This window comes from Anas platyrhynchos, chromosome 1 (assembly GCF_047663525.1).
Source record: "Anas platyrhynchos isolate ZD024472 breed Pekin duck chromosome 1, IASCAAS_PekinDuck_T2T, whole genome shotgun sequence".
Classification (NCBI taxonomy): domain Eukaryota; kingdom Metazoa; phylum Chordata; class Aves; order Anseriformes; family Anatidae; genus Anas; species Anas platyrhynchos.
The window spans coordinates 12,491,977-12,509,965 of NC_092587.1; the positions used below are offsets into that span (position 1 = coordinate 12,491,977).

The 17,989-nt window shown below is 37.0% G+C and overlaps 1 protein-coding gene across 17 annotated transcripts in view; it reads left to right on the forward strand.

Moving 5' to 3' along the window:
- The window catches only part of MAGI2 (membrane associated guanylate kinase, WW and PDZ domain containing 2), a 757,092-nt gene that overhangs the window by 581,392 nt on the left and 157,711 nt on the right, over positions 1-17,989 (forward strand). For all 17 annotated transcript variants that reach the window (XM_072029149.1, XM_072029184.1, XM_072029077.1 and 14 more), the window contains one exon: positions 12,413-12,470. In XM_072029149.1, coding sequence (XP_071885250.1) covers positions 12,413-12,470 — 58 coding nt within the window. The remainder of the gene's footprint in view (positions 1-12,412; positions 12,471-17,989) is intronic.

Genomic DNA, 17,989 nt, shown 5'->3' on the forward strand with positions numbered 1-17,989 from the left:
TGAGCAGTTCAAGGTCAGTTTAAGCAAGGTCTGCCCAGCCATTGTGCCTGCCATTTGTAGCAATGCATCTTCCTCCCCTCACTGTCACATTGACGCTTTCTGTCTCCCATTTCCACCTGTCTTTTCTACCCTCCTTGTCCCTATGCCCTTTCTCATCATCGACTCTTGAAACAGTAGGAGGAAAAAAAAAAAAAAGAAAAAAAAAAAGAGAGAGAGATTACAGAGAAAAAAGAGACAGTTTCAAAGCAGAATCATCTTTACTCCTTCCACTTAAATTCCTTTGCTGTTAAACAGCATGGATTTTCCTGCAGCACCAGCTGCATTGTGTAATTAGGACTGCAACTGCAAAGTGGAAAACTAATACATTTTTATCATTTTACTGTGCACTAAAAGGCTGGCAGAGGCCGCCTCTGCCACAGGTGCTGCAATTGCTCAGTGCCAACTGTTTTACAAACATGGCAGTTTCACAACCAACTTTGTCAGTGTAGCAGAGAAAAATATGCACCTAAAATGCATGTAGCATGCAATTCCCTGCATTTGTAGGACTTTTTACAAAAGATTGGAAGCTTATTTTTTCCCATGATACAGAAATAATCTTTTTCTCTGAGAACAGACCAGTGAACCAGATGTGAACCAAGTCTGTGAAATGCAAACACATAATTACATCTCAAAGAATAAAATAGACTAGTTTAAATCCACAAATCCTGACTGTAGCTCAGCACAAAAGGCAAACCTAGGAACTGAGCATACATATTCTATAGGCATATAACATTTTTTCAAAATAATTAAAATAACTGAGGAAAAACATAACTAATTATTGATTAATGGAAAGAGTGAACATATGATAAATTAATAACTGAAATTAGCCCATGCTGCTACATACAAAAGTTATGGATCAGGACCCTAACATTACCTTTTACTGAAGTGCATAGTGAGCATTATAGTTTCAGTGTCAGAGGATCCTATCCACAGAGACATAAGATCAAGTCTCTTCCAGCTCTTTAAGATAATAAATATAGTCTCTACACCTGTCCAGAAAAGTCCCAAGAATCTCATCCTCTGAGTTCTGCTTGTAGATGGTCAGGAAGATCACGCAGCTGCCCTTCTTAGTGAACCTTCCAAACAAGGTGTGCTGGTGTTGAGGTGACCCAGTGTAAGCACTCAGACTGAATTGTTCTCAGGTGCCCAAAGGAGAAATTCTCAAAAAAAAAAAAAAAAATCAGCTAGGTCAGTCTGTAAAAAGGCAAGGTTTTGTATGGCTGCATCTGATTACTTCTAAGCTGGCTCACAAATGAATTAGAAAGTATAAAGTAGACTCAGGCAAAGCTGAGCTGAAACATAATACTGAGACCTGTTCAATCTTCATATTTGGTGGTCCTGTTGGGTCCTCTAGGGTCTATTCTGTTCCAGTTTTGTGGTAGACTGCACATAATTTGTGTAGGTGTAGGTGATGCAGTGCTGAAGGTCTCTTTGTTGAGAACTTGGAGGCACCTTGATATTTGAACAGACCAGAGAACAGTAAAGAGCCGAAATTAGAAGACTAAAGAGGTGAAATTGAAGATTTGTTTATTATGCCACTGAGCTGGGACAGATTCAACTTGGAGACGTGTTTTCAACCATTAAGTACAAAATCAATTAAAAATAAATAATGTAATTATATAAAATAATACCTCCATAGAAATCATAACTACCAGATGGGCTAAAGCAAGGGCATACACTGAGAAAAAGGTTATTCTCCATTGGAATAAATCAATTAGATCAGCTGTTGATCCCAAAATTATGTATGGCACACTGGTAAAAACAAGATGTATCATTTCCCTCATGTGTGCAAATAGTCTACTGCTCCACATGAATGACAAAGTGAGCAAGCAGGCACATTTTCAATTAACGGTTGTAGAGATATTTCTCCTGAAATAGGCACAGCAGTCTTTTGGTTGAGTTTATAAATTTGTTGCCCTCAGACATCCTCAGAATAGGAAAGATTTGGTTTCAATGCAGTGGAGGTGCTCCTGCACAGCAGAATTCATGGGGGTTGTGTCGTCAGTGTGGGATACAAGGAAGGATGCTCAAGAACAAGGCAGAAAGAGGAACAAATTATTTACTGAACAAACTGCAAGGTTTAGGGAGAATCAGAAAAAGACCACAGCTTGTTTTTGAAAGAGTCTTGGGTTTTCTCGACAAAAACAAGATGCTCTTTTCTTTGGGAAAAGAATCTGAAGAGTTTTGGAGATGCTTAATGATAAACCAGACACACTAAAGAACCACAGTCGCCTTTGTGTTTTAATCCATCTCTGTCCTATGTCCATCTCCAGCCAATGTTTGGGTTACTACTCTTCCCTTATGCAGGTTTTACATGAGAAGCGAAAGGAGAGAGGGTGTGGAGAATGTAAGTGTTGCCGCTTTTCATGACACTGCAGAACATAAAAGTAAAAAATAATGAATTAAACTGTGAACATGGAAGTACTACTTTGCCTGCTTTTTTTTTTTTTTTTTTTTCTTCTTACATTTTAGCTACATGCCAACAATACTGAACATTACAGCATGAAGAAAACTTGGGTAGATTTTAACAGTCTTATTAATTATCCCACACGCTTAAAATTCCTAAAGAAAAAGTGACTTAGAGATTTGATTGTTTTGTCATTGTCACAAATTAGTATATTAATTGGACACTATATTTGCAAAGTGCCCCTGTGAATGCAAACAAAATGTGTCTCTGGTAGATTAACAAAAGAGCACATGCTGGTTTTTCAAGCAAAGTTTCTTTCTGATGCTGTCACAGAAGCATTCTGAGAGAGAATTTTTGGCAGATGGCATTACAATTCAAACAAAGAAAAATAGCTTCTGAATTCATACATATTTCCTTGTCATTCAAATGCCAAAGGATTTTTTAACATAATGTTTAAAGTACAGAGTGACTCAATATGAGTGTCCTCATAAATATAACTAATGCATAGTGATGAATAAGTTATGACAAGAACATATGCAACTAAAGCAGATTTTTATCTATTGTGCAACAAAGCAAAAAGTAATAATAGGTGGGACTTTTAAAGTTCTCACCCTTGACAAGGCAATGAAGCCAATGAGGAGACAAAACAGTTTCTAATCTTATTTCACTAGTATAAGTCACAAATTGCTGCATCAGCTTCTCCAGTGTTAACCTGGATTTTCCATGATATCTCTCATCAATTGTATGGATTTATCTGTTTCATCAAATCCTATTTAAACAACTAAGAAATCTGTATTACATCCATCAGCTACTGTTCAAAACTCTGAAAACATATTATTAAAATCGTGGTAGTCATGGAAACAGATCATGTAGGAAGTACCTTGCAGAGGACTATTGATGCTATTTGATCATATGCAACTTCATTGGCCACTTGGACATAAAATATAAAAATGTAAGATGTCTTGTACTCAATCAGAGTGCTGGTTTATTTAATTTCCATCCAAGGCCAGTATAAGATACTTCCAAGGCTGTTGTGGCTCATCACAAATGATAAACCTAAGTGATTTTACAGTCTGAGCAGAACTTGCTATTCGTGGACCACTGATAGGTAATCGGTTTATTGTAAGCATACGGAGTATGTATGCTTACAGTTGCATTGTGTTTTGTTTTTTTTTTTTTTTATTATCACTATAGATGTCATATTTTCCCATCTCTTTTTATAATACATCTATCCATTTGCTTCTCTTACCTCATAGAAAGTCAGGTAATAACCATTTGGCATAATAACAAGCCAAGAAAAAAAGGAAAGATAGAAAAATAGAAAGAGGAAGGAAGGAAGGAAGGAAGGAAGGAAGGAAGGAAGGAAGGAAGGAAGGAAGGAAGGAAGGAAGGAAGGAAGGAAGGAAGGAAGGAAGGAAGGAAGGAAGGAAGGAAGGAAGGAAGGAAGGAAGGAAGGAAGGAAGGAGAAAGCATTAAGTTGTGTGCTTTATTTTGAAACATTTATTTGAGAATTTCAAGACCCAGTGAGACAAATGAAGTCATGAATCAAATGTTTTCTAAATTGATTGAATTTTAATTAGCGTCACCGTTTTAAATATCAGTCAGGAACAAGGTAAAATTGCCTGTTTCTAGATCAAGTATTTATTAGGCAGAAGACACTATTTTGTAATAAGACTGAATTGATACAGTCAGTAATGAAGTACAAGTGCTGAAAGATTTGAACATCCAAGAGATCAAAAAGAATGTTTATTTTCTGCCTGCTTTCCTCAAAGTCTAAAGAATATAGCATAAAGAAGCTGTGTTAATCAAATCAGTTTCAAAGGTAGAATCTCTCACTTTGCAGTTGTGTATGGAGTAGAGCCAATATGCTGAACTTCACGAATACAAATTGATAACATGGTGTGAAGTTGATTGCATTTGGGGCTCCTTTTCTCTTGGTGAAATGAGTGTGCCTGTGACAGTCTCTTTTATGTACATGTCTGAACTTTGAACTAACTGGCAATGCCATTGCAGCTCGTCAGCATACATGTGAGTAGCCACTGAGGCATGTGCTGAGCGTCTGTGACAGGTTTCCGTTCTGCACCAAGATTCATGCTGAAGTGACTTTATGCCTAGTAGTGCCTGAATTAGCTAGTTTAGAGCTAGGAGCTGTGAGGCTAAGGGTGGCAATGACTCCATTTAGATCTACTTCATTTGTTATATTAAAAACAATATAATGTAGCATAACATTGAGAAAATGATTCCCAACTGTTCTTGGAAGCTAAGGAATATACTGTTTAATTATGCTGTGGAATACCGCGTCCAGTTTCTTGGTCAAGGACTTGTAGATAAAACATGAGATTTTTCCATGTTCCTAGTGGTCCTATACTCCCTAGCAAGACACAAGTCACTTCATTGGCAACTTTGAGACCAACAAGGAATTGTTTTAAGCTCTCCCCCTAAAAAGCCTATGATACAAACCAAATATTCAGCACAAATAATGCAGGAGTAAAGACAGAGAGCAAAGGAATAATAAATAAATAAATAAAAGATCTGATGGAAGTTTTAATAATAAATACCTTTCGGTAAGTGTTTCTGCTTTCATTAAATTATTATTTCTAAATATACTGAAAACAGCATTTTGTAGTATGGAATCTTTTATTAGAAGCTCTAAGCTTTCTCTTGAAAAGATCCATGGAGAGTACTTGTGGTGGGTTGACCTTAACTGGGCACAAGGTGCCTCCAAGTCCTCTCTCTCTCTCCCTCCTCAGGAGGACAGGCAGAGAAAATACAGTGGAATAAGTCGTGGGTTGAGGTAAGGACAGGGAGATTGCTTACCAATTACTGTCATGAGAAAAACAGTCTCAGTTTGTGGAAGATTCATTTAATTTATGACTAGTCAATAGCAGAGAAGAGCAATGAGAAGAACAAACTCAAAGAACAAACTAAAACACCTTCTCCTAACCACCTCTTCTTCTTGGGCTCAGCTTTAATCTACCTTCTCCCCTCTCAAGCAGCTCAGGGGAATGCACCTGACAGATCGCCATGTCTGCTGTGGGCTCCTCTCTCATGGCAAGAATGGGCCACAGGTCCTGCCATGAGCCTGCTCCTGCATAGCTTCTCCACAGCATGCAGCATTCTTCAGGCCACATCCACTTGCTCTTCCATGGTCTTCCATGGGCCATGGCATAAGTATCTGCTCCACCATGGGCCTCTCTACCAGCTGCAGGGTACCTTCTGCGCCAGTGCCTGCAGCACCTCCTGCCCTCCTTCTTCACTGACTTTGGTGTCACCTCTACGTTTTCTCACTCCTCCCTCCCAACACAGCAGCTTTTTCTTTCTCAATCTGCTCTCACAGGGGCCCAACCAACATTACTTTTTGCCTTACCTCTGGCCAGCAGCGGGTCCTTTTGGGACCTACCTAACTTGGGGATGCTCCTGGGCTCTGCTCACAGAGGCCATCCCTGCAGCACCCCCACTGCCAAAACCTCGCTGTGTAAACTCAATACATTACTCTGACCAGCTTCAGCTATTGCCCGATAAACTTTTGAGAATGGGGTTTTATATTCATACTTTGCCATCTCAGGGACTGCTTACAATAATCATAATAATAACCTAGCTGAATTCTCAACATATAATTATTAATAATTATTTTTAATTATTAATTATTTTTAAGTTGCTTTTCAATTATTATTTTTTTAAAAATTCATAACTAGCAAACCCTTTATGAAGTCTTTTTTGATTGTACAACTCAGTAATTCAGTTGTTATTTTTTCTCTGTATTAATGCAAATCTTAATCATTGTGCAAGTCTGCATGTCAGAGGGATCAGTTACAGCTAACGTTAAAAATATCCCCACTGTTGGCAATATTTCACATGGTAACAATGCTGGGAGGAAATATTGTTGAATTGAGAGTAATATTTAGTAGTCTGCATTCTGCATAATTAAGGATGTAGCATGTCACAATAAGCTGCACAGAAGGGAGAAGATGCGTTTATCAGATGTGAATGTTACTTAGACATTTGTTTCCATTGTGCAAGAAGAATTTATGCATAACGTCATTTTACTCATGAGAACAAATTGCACATGAATGGTTTGTGATTACAGGCTGAACATAAACAGTGATGACATTGTGAAATTTGCTGGTATGAGAATGGCAGTTGGCGAACACAAGTTTAATTGCAATTGAGCTTACATTGCAGGGCTTGGAGTTGGTACATTTCCCTCAGTTTTTCAGGTCTTTCATTATATAAAGAGTGAATTTGTTCTTGCTATTCAGTTGAGCATCCTGTCTGTTGTTAGCCTCACTGAGACACAGAGTTCTGACTTTTTTTATCTAATTTATTTTCCCTCGTAGCTTTTTCTTTGTGTACTAGCATAGAGAAGTCCATCTTATCAATTGCATTTTCCAGTGACACTTGAAACACGGCTAAGTGGAGGAACCTGTTGAAGCAGTATGAAAGATTTTACTATAGCATCTAGCATATAAATGTTTTTTGTTGGTGATTGGTTGGTTTTTGGAGTTCCCCTATGTTATGCACCTAGGTGGCCTACCAGGAGTCACATGGGTTTGTGAATAGTAGGTTAAGTACCAACTTTCAGTGAGCAATTTATCTTCTGTTTTCTTATGGCAAACTCAACAGAAGTGTTCAGGGACAACAGCACTACTGTGACTATTTCACATATCAGCTGAGTATGTAGACAGATGCTAATCCAGCCCTGTGCTCATGAGGCAGCAGCACAGCATGTCCTGAGCAGATTCTGCTCCCTGGTAATCTGTGTGCTGTGCTTTAGGGTGTTGCAGATAACATTATTTTGTGTAATCCAAGCTGGGAGGACCTCTGGTTTAGACTTGCAGATACATATTTGGAAAGATTTTCTCTCTTCAGGAAACTGGAACACTGTGCAACTGCAGTGGGTGCAGAGCTGAACTGTGTTTTGTAGTTTCTAACCCAATATATTTGATGCTCTCTGCAAGAGGTAACTGACTTGAAAAGGAAAAACAACAACAACAACAACAACAACAACAACAAAAGAGGTAGAAAGAACAAAGAAGAAAGAAAACAAAAGAAAGGGGAAAAAAGGGGGCTGTTGAGTGGAAAGATACAGTATTTTTTCTGAAAAGTCTCAAATTCAGGCTAGAAAAGGATTCCTGACCTGTGCATGGGTTCTAAAAAGGCAGATGACCCAACCTCATGCTGACTGTGACAGTTTCCATATCCTTATTGACAAGATTTTCAATAACAGTAGGTGTTGTTTTTTGGTTTGTTTGTTTGTTTGTTTTACCTCTCATGCTAAACTCTTTTTTACTGTATAAATATTTTGATTGTAGCTGATTCAAGAAATATACTCTCATTTTTCTTTCCAGGCTGTCAGTAGGGTAGTGACATAATGCTGGTTGTTGTTCTGAAGCCTTGAGAGGATTTTATGACTCTCTAATGTGGTTAATAACACATAAACTTCAGAAAAATTAATCTTAGTTAATATGTTTGGTGGTTTTTTTTCATCTTGGCACATCAAGATCCAAAATGTATTCCTTCCTCCATCCCCAGAGAAGATTAAGTGGCACCATCAAAAATCATAGTGAAACACAACAGCTTTCAGAAGGCAGAATAAGAGCATCTGGACAATTAGCATAAACAGGCTGTGATGAGGAGGCACTGCCGTTGATTATTAAAATGACCTGCTTGAGTTTACATTAGTTTTCCTCTCTTTTTTTCCTTCTTACTTTCCTTCCTTCTTTTGTTCTTGCAAGGACCTTTGTTATCACTGGGCATTTAACTTTTAGAAATGTGGCTCACTCTGCATTTAAAAGCCTGCCCAGATGCATACTGAGCAAAGTATCTGAGTGTCAGCTGTGCCTTTTTGATCTTTTTTTGGATGACTGCTGCAGTGCTAGCTAGATTCTTTTTCTCTGGTAAAGGATGAACTATGAAATGTGAAATCTGGAGAATACATACATGCCTTTTCATCCACTTGTAGTATCAGCATTGCCAAATGCAGCACAACCTATTACTGATTTTTAAATGATGAAATCAAAAGACCTCCACCAGATAATATGAGTGATAATATTTGTGAATGCAATATCAGATACTGAAGATTAAAAAAAAAAAATAAATTCACAGGATCACAGAATTGTCTAGGTTGGAAGAGAGCTCAAGATCATCGACTCCAACCTTTGCTATACAAAGAAATTCTGGAATCAATAGAACTGAAAAACACGAATGACAGAAGTGTTAAGCTCATGAAAATGAAGACTTCATACATAACATAGTAACCATGAAACTGTTGGCTGCAGAAATTATACATGAACACTCTGTGCTAGTGCTATCAAATGAATATCAGAGAAAGCTATAATTTACATCCTCCTTCCCAATTCAAATCATGATGGCCAACAGTAATCTCCTTCGCAAGGGTTTTATAACAATTCTCTTTTATAAATGTTTACTGTTCACTCTCATCCCTAATGGTCATTGTTGGGCACAGTGATCTGAAAAATAGAAACTGCAATGCCCTCACCCCCAATTTGGCAAACACTTAGCTTCCTATTTGATGAAGCATTAAAGTATTCCTGTCCTGTAATCTTTCATTTCAACAGTGAAAAATGGAACTATTTAATCTCATGAAAAATTATCACACTGCTTCTGAAAGCAAATGTAGCAGAAGATTCTTTCAGCAGAAGCCCTGTAGTAAACCAAACTCCACTAACCTTATCTGCAATACTTCAGGAGAAGGCTTGGGGTTTGTATTCTAGCTATTTAATTTTACTGGTCTACACAGAATTTTAATTAAACATAGCTTACAGGATACATCTCAAAAGGAAAAAAAATAAAATAAAATTTGAGCATAGCCTTACATGGAGTTTATCATGGTACACCAAGGTATTTTTTATTTCCTTTTTTTTCTGAACCCATGACTGTTTTATGATGTTAGATAATCAGTGGTTCCACCCATGCATTTAAAAGTGGGTTCTCCATAATATCTCCAATTCAATACATTTTTACAGGCTTTTACACTAGCAAATGGGATTTGCCATTTGCATTCTCAATAGTTCTTTCAGTCCATACTGACTGTTATGATGTTATGTATCATTACTTTTGGGAAAAATAGACCAATAGACCATTTGAGGATAGTAAATTCTCAAATTATTTCATATTTTCATGAATATGTAAAACAAATTATATCCTCTGCATCTGTTTACTTTAAAGTATATATTTACAGAAAGGTAATATCTACAAGGATGTTTTTGCAAAACATCTTTATATTTTTAGTTTCATTGTAGAAAAAAGCTCCCATTGATTAACTCACTATGGGAAAGGGATGTATGCATACGTTTGTATGAGTGTGTCTGTGTACATGCTTGTGTATTTTTGAGTATGTATGGAATTTATTGGTGCCTGCTGCACTTTTCTCTAAAGGAAAGTAATTTTTGATTGCCAGATATGAAAGCAACATTAAGTTAATTAGATGAAGAAAGCCTTGCAATATTACATTAAAATAAAATGTGCCTATAGTATTTAAACTAATACTTTGTATTTATTCCATGTCATAGGATTTGGTAAAAGCATAATTTTTTTCATATTAAATTGTGAAGAGGAATGTACTAGGAACAGAACCTACTACAAGGGCAGTCCAGATTTGTGCATCAGCAGCTTTCTTTTTGAATATTTACGAATTACATCTCACAGATTAGTCCCAGGATGTACAGGACTCTATGGGAACCAGTGTAGAGGCAGTTTCCTACAGATTTTACTGAAGTTCTGGGCAGGTCTGGAAACAGGAACACCAAGACTTTCTAATGCTCAGTGACTTGACCACTAGCCAGCTAATGTGTCCTTGCAGAAAAGCAGTCCACCAGCCTCCTGGGCAGCAGTCAGCAGAACATCACCAGCAGGTCTAGAGAGGTGATCCCTCCTTTCTGCTCAGCACTGATGAGGCTGCAGAGGGAGTACCGTGTCCAGTTCTGAGCTCCCCGACACGAGACATGGACATACTAGAGAGAGTCCAATGAAGGGCCATGAAAATGATGAAGAGACTGGAGCACATCTCCTGTGAGGAAAGGTTGAGAGAGCTCTGAGTATTCAGCCTGGAGAAGAGAAAGCTCAGGGGAATCTCAACAATATCTATGAGCACCTGAAAGGAGGCTGCAAAGAGGACAGAGCCAGAGTTCTCAGTAGTGTCCAGTGACATGATAAAATTCAAAGGGCACAAACTGAAATGCAGTAAATCATGCTTAAATGTAAGAAAAGACTTACTCTGTGAGTAATCAAACAATTGAAGATGTTGCCCAGAGAGGTTGGTGAGGGTCCATCCTTGGATGTATTCAAAAACCGACTGGACACTGATCTGTGCAACCTGCTCTAGCTGACCCATCCTTCAGCAAAGGGGTTGGACCAGATGACCCCCAGAGGTCCTTTCCTACCTCAACCATTCTGTTATTGTTGCCTGTTTAAATATCTTATGCAGCATTTATTCCTATGAAGTGACTATAACAAAGCAACCCCGATGAAAGCAGTTCAGAGTGCAGGTTTGTGAAGATTTCAGTGCTAACAATATTCTGAGCATAATAGAAAAAAATGAGTATCAATGTTAAGGAAGTCCTTGAACTTTATGTTCCAAATTTTTGGAGTTCCTTACTTTCTTATTTAGCTTTTTACAGCACATCAGTAATTGTCAATTCACATTGTCACTGGAAAAAAAAAAAAAAAAAAAAAAAAAAAAAAAATATATATATATATATATATATATATATATATATGTCATCCAGAAGCACTTCTTTATGACCAGTTTTATGACCATGCTCAGTATGAGTTACATCAGGTCTGGTCTGTCTTGTTTCATACTCTTACAGTCTCCAAAAAGTGACTTTAAAAGTATAACTGAGATATAATTCAAAGGAAGAAATATTGACATAAGGAATTCCAGAATCAAATTTATTTATAGAATCTCAGTACCATTCCATGTATATTGTGCCAGTCCTTAACTGCATAGATATCAATACCTGTGCCTGATGGTAATGTCCATCCTTTTGCATGTTTCCTCCATCTGGCACTGAGGTTTTTATTCTGTTCATGTTGAGTGAGATATTTGTCACAAGTGTCTGGTGCTTTTTAAATCCTATGTGAAATTCTGTTGGCATTGTAATAATTTTAAGTGCTCATTGTGAGTGATAATAAAATATGTTTATGTATGTACGTTCACTTATGCATGTTTGCTTGTACATTAATACAGATTTACTTTCAAGCTCATTAAATCAACATATTTAATATTTTAATTGTTAATATCTGAGTGTTTTAGGTGTCTTCTCTATTTCTGTAAAAATCAATTACTTCTAAAGCTGAAAGTTGCTGAAAATATCTTATTTCAGTTTGTGTTTCTGCATACTTCTATGTACTGTGAGGTCCCAGATATAGAACTAAGCTTTGCAGCATGCCTTTGGAGGCCATGGAATTGCCATGACAGTAAGATAAATATGACAAATCTGACAAATCTCTCAGGAACATTTAGACATACTTACTATAATTAAGAGACAGGAGGCAAACTCTTTTCATTTGTTTGAGACCAATTTTTCTAGGATTCATAGCAGTGAAAAAAAAAAAAAAAAAAAAGCTCAAAAAGCAAAGCACAGTGTTTTTGTGTGTACACCTATTTGAAAAAAAACAGAATACCCCCTCTTTCTTCAGCAGTGATGTCATACAAGATATGCTACTGTTGTTGGCTGGCACAGCTGTTGGAACATTGAAGTTGTTCAATCAAATGTGTTGTTCTCAAGACTGAGATATTTGTTTGCATGCCAGTTTTCAAGTTAATATTAATTGTGGCCACCATGGAGTGTGTTCAATATTTTGCATTTGCTTTGGTGATTTTATCTGAATTCACTATCCAGTTATTTCCCTCAACATCTAGCAAAGATCCACTGTTTCACTATCAGAAATCTTAGCATTCTGTAATTCATTTACTGAGACAGATAATTCTTTGTTTTTCAGAGCTTCCATATGGCTGGGAGAAAATTGATGATCCCATTTATGGCACTTATTATGTTGAGTAAGTTCCCAAGTTCAATATTAAGTTGCTGTTAATATGTCATAACCTAATACTAGCATCCTCTACTGTGCTTAGTTGGCAAGACATGGGTACAATTACTTGACATGCTAAAATGAAGGTATACCAGGAATTCTCAGTCATCAATACAGTTAATGTGGCCAAATGTATTCAGTGTGTCTCAAATCAGTGATTCAGTCATTCAATCACTTTGTTTCTCGAGGGTGTGATTTCATGGTAACAATCCAGTTGATACTTGTACAAAAGATTGTATTCATTTAAGAAATATTGCTGTATAGTCTGTGTAAGGTTTGGATATCCAGTGAGGTACAGATCTTGTTAATCAATGAATAAAAGCAAAGCATAATCATTTTAGCTAAGATCCCTTTCTGGGTTGTCCTTCTTTTCTGCAAATCAGATCTTCACTGTTTGTACCAGAAGGCAGGTTATTTATATTCTGCATTGTAAAATTCTGTGTATGTTGTGTTTTATTCTGTACTTAAAAGTGCACCTGAAAATAAGAGAATATATATTTTTTTATTTTCACAGCACAATCATTGCTTTCATTTCTCATATTTTATTTTAGTTGTGAAACAGGAAAGAAAGCCATCCTTACTGCTCTGTGCAAAGGGCAGTAGAAAGCTTTTTTTTGACTGATAGGTAGAACCTGTTCCAGCTAGTTACTGCATAAAATAGGTAAATCAGAGAGATGATTTTCTATGCTTTTTAGTTTAACACAGTCAATCAGATTTATGTAAAGTGAATGTAGATTCCAATTGTGATACCCTCTCAGAGTGGTCAGTTTTACTCCCACTATTCTCTCCTATCAAAGGCCACTCAAAGTATATAATAGAGGATTGAAAAAGGCACTCCCCATCTCTGTGCAGACAGCACATTTAAAGACTATTTGAAATGAGAAAGATCTATCTATTACTTCCTTTTATTAAAGAAGAGAGATCTTTACAGAGGATGGTACCTGACCTAAAATCTCAGTTTCAGATCCTAACACAAAGCAGTACATTTACTCCAGAGATTTCATACAAAATGGAAAATATTAGTTTGTGTGTCACATTGTTCTCTTGGTCTCTTGAATCTACACCAACATTTTGCAAGACCACTCTGGTCAGATAATGGAGCTGCAGATTTTCCAGACCTCAGAATATGTAGCAGTTAATAGCACAGGGTAGAGCTGGATAGAGAAATTACCAAAGCAACAACAAAAAATCTTATTTCAGGAGGGTTAGAAGACGTAGCTCTAAGATACGCTTTCTTCACTGTTATAACAGTAGCAGCTTGTAAGTGCCCAATCACTTTCCCTAGCCCTCATTCAAAGCAAACAAACAAACGGAAACTGTGTCTGGCCACTGCCCCACTGAGTCCTTCTGTCACATTCTCCAAATGCAATAGCATCCGCTCTGCTGCTTTTTCCCCCTGGATGGTTCTGTGCCCTCAGGTGAAAAAGCCAGCAGCCCAATCTGTTCTCCTGCTCAGCCCAAGCCAGCTTAGTCAATTCAGATTCCTATTTCTCTCAACCAAAAGGTAAGTTTTTGAACTCCCTAAGTAACGCCATCAAATTACTCTCTTTATGCCTGAGATCTTTTATGATGCCCCAGAGTAGTTAGGGGTTGGAGTTCACGTATCTCTTTGTGCTTAATCCCCCCCGAAGATTTCTGAAAATACAATTATGCAGCTGCTGGGTGTGAGTAAGTGTCTTCTGTCCCGGTGGTTTTCAGTGTATTTTGGTGAGTAACAGGTGTTGTGCAACTTCTGTGCATTAATCTCTTACTGAGCCCCACTTTGGTGTTAGTGCAGCCCAAGGCATTTTGGCTCTGGTGAGATTCACACTTCCCCTGCATAGTCAAGAAAAGGAGCAAATGTTCATCTCTATTTCATGTCCATCCACAGGTAAGCAGACGCAAGGCACCTGGCCCAGATGTTATTATGTGATTATATATTTCAAGGCTGTTACTGCCAAGTTTGTTCATCCTACTACAGACAAGATTTGTGAAAAAATATATCAAACTTACTGTAGTCTCAGAGGTTTTTAGAAGTGGAATGGATGTTCACAGGATGGCATTAAAACTGCAGCAGTTCTAAGTTCATAAGGAGTTTTATAGACAGTAAAATGTAGTTGTACTTTAATTTGCTGTTTGAGCTCAGTAAGTTTGAAACAAAAATTGCTTCCCGTTTTTCATTCTAAAAAGTGGCAGTTACACCTTTTTTATTACCAGTATTCAACAGATGAGTTCATTTTTAGCTAGATAAAATCAGATAACAATAAACTCTCTTAATTATATCATAAAAGTGGGTAAATCATGGAAAGCTAGGTTATGAACTTTCACACATTCAAGTCCAGTGCTCACTGAAAAAATCGTATCACATGGGAAATTTGTAAGGAAGAACAATGCAGTAGAGAGATTAAGTTTCACCTTACAAGGGTCAGACATGTTTATCTCCAGTATCCTGTGACCAAAGGGTCAGACATGTTTATCTCCAGTATCCTGTGACCAAAGAAGAAGCTAAAATCAAGCAAATAAACAAAATCTTGAAGGCTATCAAAGTTAAAAAAAGACTTATTGCACCACATTTGCAAATTCTGTTATAAAATAAGGTCCCTGGTATAACTTCCTCTCATAAATTAAGCATGAATGTAAGTTCAAGACATTATTAAACTTTTCATTTGCCTTGTTATGCGAATCCAAGCTTGATTTGTAAGGTATAGACATCTGACACAAATGAGAAGTGTTTGCTATATGTGGGTTAACTTTCATGCAATTTTCTCTTAATTTATAAACTAAAAACTAGCAGCACTTAGCTGTGCAAGGCTACAGAGAGATTGTGGTTATTAGAGTGCATTGGGTCTTTCAGCATTCTAATTGCCAAAAGATTATTTCCCCCTTTAAGGATGATTAAATACAATGCAAAGTTCAATTTCCTGACATGGCCTCCTTAATAGAACAGCTAAATTGTCCATACAGGTATTTATTCTGGAAAAATATACCTCCTTCACTTATGATTTCTGACAACACCTGTTCCTGCTCAAATAGAAAAACTTCTTTCACGAGTTTTTTTTGTTATAAAATATTCATAACTGAAAAACTGTGAAAGTAAAGAGGACTGAGTAACAAATTATGCATCAGAATGTCTGTCTTTTAGGCATTCTGATCCTCAGAATTACTTTGGTGCGTTTTAGGCCACAAACTACTAATAAACAACTGTACATTAAAGTAGCTGAGAAAATGAATAGGTTAGAATCCTCCTCCTGGTGCATACGCTTAGATGGGCTACCATTGTGGCAGGGCTAATATCATAGCCATCAACTAAAATCTGCATACTTAAATCTACATTAAAGCATGTAAATTTCTACAGAAAGTATATCAATTGTCTTAAGCACATCTAATGTGAAACACCATCATTAAAAAAAAAAAAATAGCCTGGTCACATTCAGTGACGAGCTGGCGGAATGGTGCCTATATCTTACGTGATATTTTGTGGTGACCATACCTCCTTGTCACTATTTCACCCTTGCAGCTAAATGCAGCCCCAAACCAAATCCTACCACCTAGGCGTTGTTCCCAGCTAGCACACTGTGGGCTAACAAGGGTCAGTAGCATTGACTGCCCCTTCTTCTCTGCAGAGAGATATTCAAGTATTTGGGGGCCAGAAAGCAAACAAAAGGCGGCACGATTCTTCTATACGGTCGCTACAGCACTAAAAGAAGTGAGTTGTATTTTTATCTTTGGATTAGTCTTTTATTTTTAATATTTATTTTATTTTTAAAAAGGAAGAAAAGTGGAATCACTTTTGTGATATTTTAATATTTATTTTATTTTTAAAAAGGAATTTAATATTTATTTTATTTTTAAAAAGGAAGAAAAGTGGAATCAGGTGTAAAAAAATAAATAAATAAATGAAAATGTTAATGGTCGAAAAAAACATTTAGATAGCAACATCTTTCTCAGTTTTCTCCAGATCTGTCCTAAAAAAAAAAAAAAAAAAAAAAAAAAATCTGCAATTTTCTAGGAGGTCCTATCCACTGGTATGTATTAGATATACTCCAGGAGTGCCTACCTTTGGGATCACATGCAGCCCTCTGTTTTTGTTATGGACCTCAGTTAGGAGAAGAGGGGAGATGGAATGTTTAGGTAAGAAGAGCACTAGACAACATCAGAAGAGAAGCTTTAGGTATTTAGAAAATTTTCAAGTGAAGAAAGAAATACTCACTGAATTACATACTGTGTGTAATGAGCTATACATCTTTTGGATCACATCTAAAATCTATTTCAAACACCAAAGCACTTATTTGTAACCATCTCTAAAACTGACATTTAGATTGTCTTATTAAGGCCTAGGTTAGTAATACCTATTTTGTATGCAGCTGAAGTAGCTAGATGAAAGGCTAGAATGTCCTTTCAAGGGAACTACTTAGCTTAATAACTTCATTCCCAGCTAAACTCATCAGTAGCAATTTTTCTGTTTTAGCCATGGAGCTGTAGAGCGCTTAAAATTGCATGATAGGGAGGTGCTTCTTGTCTCATCGGTCTAGGAGCATAAATCCAGCGTAACTGACTGATAAAAAGGACCAATTTTCTATATAATTTTCTTTTCTCTAACTCCTTTTGGACTTAGTATTTAATGTAGTTGTATGAATTTGTTGGAATATTCACATTGTGCTTTTGAACTGGCACTACTACAAAACAGTCAAAATAGAGGAATCAATTGGAGCTAAGAATTATTAAGATTGCATCAACACCCTGAGGTGCCTCATATCTCTGCTCGTCTTCCTGTCTGATATGTTAGGACAAAAAGGTCACTTTCAAGATAACCATTAGTGAAGATATTTCTGTCTAAATAAACTATACTGCAACTTAAACTGCAACTAGAAACTGCTGAGAAGGAGCTGATAAGAGATACTAGCTGTCGTGTCAGTACCACAGGATGTTCCATGAGTCATGGCGACATCCTATATTGGCTAAAATCCCTCTTTTTTTAACCACAGAACTGCATGTAAGTTGTAATGTAGGGCAGTGAAATGTGCCCTGCAGTTACAGCAAGGCACTAAGAATATTCCAAGGTCCTAAATGCATGTGTATAGTGTGATTTGAAATAGCCATTATATCTGCATTATATTGGACAAAAGCTATGGGATATCCATGCTCTTCTAAAAGCATGGCAGATACCCATGCCCAGAAGAGCAGGGATACCCATGCTGTTCGGGAAGGGCAGCTGAGAACTGGGGTAAGACACTTTAGAGCCTCTAAAATAGTGCTTGATCCCTTTGTTTCGGCAACTAACTCAACATACTATGTAACAAGCCTGTTTTCAATGTTATCAAATGCCATCATAAAACGAGCTAGACATTTTACCCCATATCTTCTATTGGAAGCTGTTTCATAATTTCACACTCCTGCTTGTAAGAAGCCTACAGATTTCAAGACTGAAATCCTGACACCTTTAATATATTCCACTATTTACTTCCAAATATTTTCATAGAATGCAATAATATATCAGCATTCATTCCA